The 5737-nt window shown below is 37.4% G+C and overlaps 1 protein-coding gene across 1 annotated transcript; it reads right to left on the reverse strand.

Annotated features, from left to right (window-relative positions):
* Positions 1–414: 414 nt before the first annotated feature.
* On the reverse strand, positions 415–1437 carry LOC143220951 (inactive tyrosine-protein kinase transmembrane receptor ROR1-like; the record flags this gene model as incomplete). The annotated part of the gene is made up of 3 exons (XM_076446503.1): positions 1234–1437; positions 489–648; positions 415–436 (listed from the first exon to the last, which is right to left on the reverse strand). Coding segments are annotated over exons 1-3 (386 nt in total), but the record flags the coding sequence as incomplete, so codon positions are not given.
* Positions 1438–5737: the final 4300 nt, after the last annotated feature.

Below are 5737 nucleotides of genomic sequence, written 5' to 3' on the forward strand. Positions count from 1 at the left end.
TCCCTAGGACCGAGTAGAACTAAAATTACTATGCAATTACCATATTATACCCTGTTTTGAAGAATTTTGGAGAGGAATTATCAATCGACAAAAATTTGTTCAACTTTATAACTATCGATTCATCTAAACTGGTCCCAGAATTATCCTTTTTGCAATTACTAAAAATATATTCTTGCCTGTAACAAAATTAATATTCACTAGGACCGAGATAGGACTGAAATTACTATGCAATTACCATATTATACCCTGTTTTGAAAAATTTTGGAATTATCAATCGATAAAAATTTGTTCAACTTTATAACTATCGATCCAACTAAACTGGTCCCAGAATTATCCTTTTTGCAATTACTAAAAATATATTCTCGCCTCTAACAAAATTAATATTCTTTAGAACCGAGGTAGAACTGCAATTACTATGCAGTTACTATCTTATATCCTGTTATCCAGTGTTAAACATTTAAAAATTATTTAGAATGACTGGTACTCACCGTGCCTGGTCTTGGAGGAATCGACGCGAAGAGTTCCTTCGCTCTGTATCTGATCCTTTCCATTTGTTACACGACAAGTGTAGAACCCCACGTCAGAGACATCTAAGTTGATGATCTTCAGACGGCTTCCAGCGATATTCTTCGCGGCGTGCTCGTGCGCCTGTAGAGCAAAAACATTCTACGCTTTTTCCTTTGTTTTACCGCCACACCGTAAAGAGTATCGTGTTTAATACACCGTATATCTTTACAACGTATACCTCTACGTCGTGGAAATATCATATCCCATAAATATCGCGTCACCCGTTTCACAAACATTTTTTTCCAAGAAAAAATTTACCTTTTCTCTAACGCAACTTCCCACGTAATACGAAAAATATATCAAGAATACAGCACTCCGAAATCTAGCAGAAGATACAGCAATATAGTAATTTTGAATTTTTATTCCTATATAATTCTATAACTGAGCTCTCGAGAATTTCGACAAATTTCGAAATGGAGAGGAAATTTTAGAAACTGTAAAATTCTAGAATTTTTCAAGTCTGAATTTGGCTTTTGAAATTATTTATTCACAGCACACACTGAAGATTTGTCAAATATTTTCCAAACTTTTTTCCATTCTCGAGATTCTCCAGGATGGTTAGAATTTTGAAATTAGGAAATTTTGGGATGCTCGTTACCTCTGACTATCAGAGGTGTAAATAAATTGACGGAAAATAAGGACTAAAAAGGAGAAAAAAATGATTACCTGAGCGTGTATCTTCTTGATGGTAATTTTTGGCCGTTTCTCTTCCAGAGGTGCTTCGTTCTTGAACCATTTGATTTTAGTCGGTGGAGGATCGCCGACAACTTCGCATCTCATGTGTGCCACACCACCGGCGTCTTTCGAGATATTCGCCAGAGTACGTATGAACTTCAGCGTGCCACTCTTGGCTCCGGATACAGCCTCCATTTCGGTCCTGTCGAGTAAAAGAAAAATAAATTTCAGTAAATGGAAATATCTTTACGTTATAAACTTATTTTCATCGAATCAACTCTATTTCACCAGCAATACAAAAAGAACTGCATTGTAAAAAATGTAAACTTTTAAAAAATACCAAATTTTTTACAACGTACACAAGATAATTTATAATATAATATTTATAATATTCGCGTAACCGAAATGTGATTTTTTAGGCGAGATAGGAAGGAGCGGAAAGGAGATAGGAAGAGATAACCCGTAACATCGTTTTAAAAGGTAGGATGATCAATTGAGCATGATCCAGGTGGATAACCATCAACAAAAATGGCGTTTTAACGGGAAAGAAAATTCCGCAGGAAGCTCGAGAGAACGGAGTTAAGCGATATTATGACCTCAAAGGCGTAGGCGAAATTCGTTTTTAATTTTACCCCGACGATTTTTAATGAATAAATTTTTCGTTCGCGAAAGCTGCTTGCTAAAAACTTCCGGAGTTTTAGAACTTCTGAAACTGGATTTTCGAAAAGTTTTTAAACGCGGATAATAAAATTATCATTTAGAAAGGTAGGGAAAAATTTAGAAGAATTTTTATCTACGCCAATTCAATAACATCCTTTCATGTTAATCCTCGAACCTATTCATCCACGAGAATTTAAAAAGCAGATCTGTGGCATGTGCATGCAATATCGTTTAGCAAGGAAATATCGCGGAATATTGCAAATTTATTTTACGATGTTTATTGCGCTGACGACGAATATAATAATCGAGCTCGCAGAGTAATGTTTATCGAAAATTCTTAATAACAGGCTGAAAAGTATACTCCCGGCAAATTGATGGCAGACGCTTTTCGAGCACCCGTTGGAGTGCTCTCGTTGAAATATACGAGCAACATGTTGTCGCGAGAAATTGACCAAAGAACGCTCAGTGAAATTTTTTATCGGTTTTCCGGTTTACATGCCCCGTTTAGCATGATTACAGGCGAACACCGGCACGCCGTATGAAAATTCAACGATTATTATGCCTTGTATTTGGATTTTTACAACGTGCAAGTCGCTGCGCCGGAAAAATTTTTCCCACCATGGTTCGGGAACCTGTTACGACCCTGGTTACACCTGCGTATTATCGCTTGTGGGGTCGTTCGGTGGTATTTATGAAAATGCACAGCGAATCATGCCACTTTAAAATATTCTCGGTTTATGAATTGAAAAAATATATAAACAGACGAAAAAATAAATTTCTCTTTAATTAAAATATCTTTTAAGATATTCAAAACCAGTGCGATTAGTTAAAAATATTCCAATTTTATCACAAGGAACAAAGGAAAAATTAATATTTATTTCGGCGAAAATTTTCGAGTTTAAATATCGACGAACCTATAATCCGCGGAGCAAATATGCATTGGATAAAAGCAGAATTTTCCAAAATATTTAACATTCAAATATTCCGAATTTAAAATCAAACGGGATGGAAATATGTTAAATATGCAAAATTAAATTCCGTTAAGTCTGAAATAAAAAAAAAAAAACATTTTATTTATCCGTAAGATATAATTTGATAATTTACGATTATAGGAATAAATTTCCTCTAAATTTTCAAAAGCCGCGACAAAATCTAACACGAGAGAGAAAAGGAAGGAAATACAGAATTTCTCTCTCCCTTTCTCTCTCTCTTCGGGAACACGGTACTCCATTATATTGCACGCGTTCGAAATTCATTGAGGGCCCATTGCCATAACGTGGACGGCAAATTTCTTGACGAGGCGGGGTAAATTTAATCCGGCTCCAATAACCGAAACGCGAAATACACTCGAAACCACCCACACTCTCGAGTCTTGTTGCCACGTTAAATCATAGTTGCCTAACCGTACCAATGAAACCGAATTGATTCATTGTTCGACGCTGTGAAAGGGAATAGAGAGAGGGAGAGAGAAAAAGAGAGGGAGAGAGAAAGGAGGACGGAAAAGACAGAAAGGGAACCAGCCGGAGTAATAGACACGGAGCGAGTACGGAGCAGTTCGTGTCCCTGACGGATTTTTATGCAACGACGATCCCACGTCAGATGCCCTCTGGCGGCTAGTGTTTCCACCCACATGCAGATCGATCTCTCGAACCGCTTCGTGCAGCCTCCTGGCTAACAATGTAACTTTGAAACGAAGAGGATCGTTAAAGGAGACGAGTTTTAGGCCTGCGAATCGGCTCGCCTGAAAGTTTCGCCTGATCGACGGAGAAATTTCACGATGGTCGACGCAGAGGAAGCCGCTCTCTTTGTCGAAAGGTTGCAGAAATTTTAGTCTGAACTACTTATCGTGATGCCTCGAATTTTGTTTAACTACTTGCAATACTATTTTACTAGGAAAAATCCGGGCCCAAGTAATGCGCTCGAATAGTCAAAGCAGCGAAGATAAAGTGTCGGAACTTGAATCGCGATACAAATTTTCGTCGAACACGATAAGGAATATATTTAATAATCGGTGATTTGCGTATAACTGGACCAAAATTCTCATCACGAGTTAAACTCGTGATATTCAGGTTTGGACCAAAATTTTCATCATGAGTTAGACTCTTCGAAGTATGACAAGGGGTTAATAGTTGCAATCTAGTTAAAACAGTTAAATTATTTATGTATATAATAATTTACGAATTTATTTGATGAAGTTTATTACTATATTTATGTATAATTTCTGTAGTTACCCGATGTAATTTTGTCCTGTAATTTAGAATTGGTTTAAATGGAATTTGATAGGTGTAATTTTAAAGAGAAATTCGTTGATAGTGAAATATATTGTTTAGTGTACCTAACGGTAACAGGTGCGCAATGTAAAATTTAAAGGAGTATTAAAATTTTCAAAGTCAGATACGCGCAGTGCTTTTCGAACCATTACAGCGAGTTCATGCTGAAAAATTGATTTGAAATTTTATTTCAATATTGGGCAAGTTTTCTTTTGCGAAACGGGATATGATTGTTCTACTGAAATCATATTTCTACCATCGAATAAACGTGTGTAAACTCTGTTCGATATCGGTAAAAAAATTTTTTATACCTTTTTTAACATCATAACAGAGTGTATATTTTCCCGGTAAATTGTCGAAAAGTTCGAGAACCGTGATGAATATCGTCGAATTTATTTTGCAGCGATAAATTCTTATGAGATCTCAAAGTTTCGTAAATTAATCACATCCTATAAGAGCCTCTAATTTTATAATTAACGGGACTTTGCAGGATCCTGAATTAGTTCCAGGAACCATGATGAAGTCAATTCAAACTTTTGGCCCATGTTCTGAATTTTACATAGGTCCTCTACAAGTTCCTGTGTACAATATTCAAGATACCACGGAGTACGGATACATCAATTATATTCGATTCAATTTCATCCGTAAAACTGCGAATTTCGTGCGTTAAACAAAACTAAAAATTTTTAATTCAATCGAGGCAAGCTACACAGCAAAAATTAAAAAAAAAAGATAAAAAAAAAGGATACGAAAAGATAAAATTTTACCACAAAAGCGAATCAATAACTTCCTCGTATCATCTAAAAATTGAGGAATCTATGATCGAAAAAGGGGCCGAAAAAATGACCCATGAGAGTCCCTAGCAACTCTGAAAATTACAAAAAAGCCTAAAACGACAAGTTACACACACAAAGAAACAAGAAAAGAGGGATACGAAGAAACGGAACATTAACACGAAGTATACCAACAACCTTCTCACATTTTCTCGAAATTGGGGAATTTATGATCGAAAAAGGGGCCGAAAAAATGGCCCAAGAGGGTAACTATCAAGACCAAAAGCAGGAAAAAATAAGGATCTACAAAGAAACGGAATTGTTTCGCGGAAGTGTATGAGCAATTTTCTCGCATTTTCTGAAAATTAAAGAATCTATGATCGGAAAAGGGGATGGAAAAATGGCCCAAGAGGGTGACTAAGAAGGTTAACGGTTGCACGTGCGGTCGAACGAGGAGCAGGCGGGAAAAGGCGGTGAAATCTTGGTCAGTCCATTTGCAGAAACACTCCGGTAAATAGCGCGACCCTGGCGATCGTACATCACCGGCGCGATAAGGGGAAGTTCAGGCCTGGGTATGCATTATTTCGCGGCGCGCCGCGCCGCGACGCGAGAGGGCGAGAAGAATAGGGTGCCGGTCCATTAACATATTCATACTTAATATTCAGTCGCAGCGTCGCGCGACAACGTCCGCCGTGCCGGATTTATATTGCCCTAATATACGCGATTACTTTCTCCCTCGCGTCGAGATCGACCGGAAGTCACGATTGATTGCAACTTCCACGAGAGAACGAG

Source organism: Lasioglossum baleicum, unplaced genomic scaffold (assembly GCF_051020765.1).
Source record: "Lasioglossum baleicum unplaced genomic scaffold, iyLasBale1 scaffold1760, whole genome shotgun sequence".
NCBI classification, from domain to species: Eukaryota; Metazoa; Arthropoda; class Insecta; order Hymenoptera; family Halictidae; genus Lasioglossum; species Lasioglossum baleicum.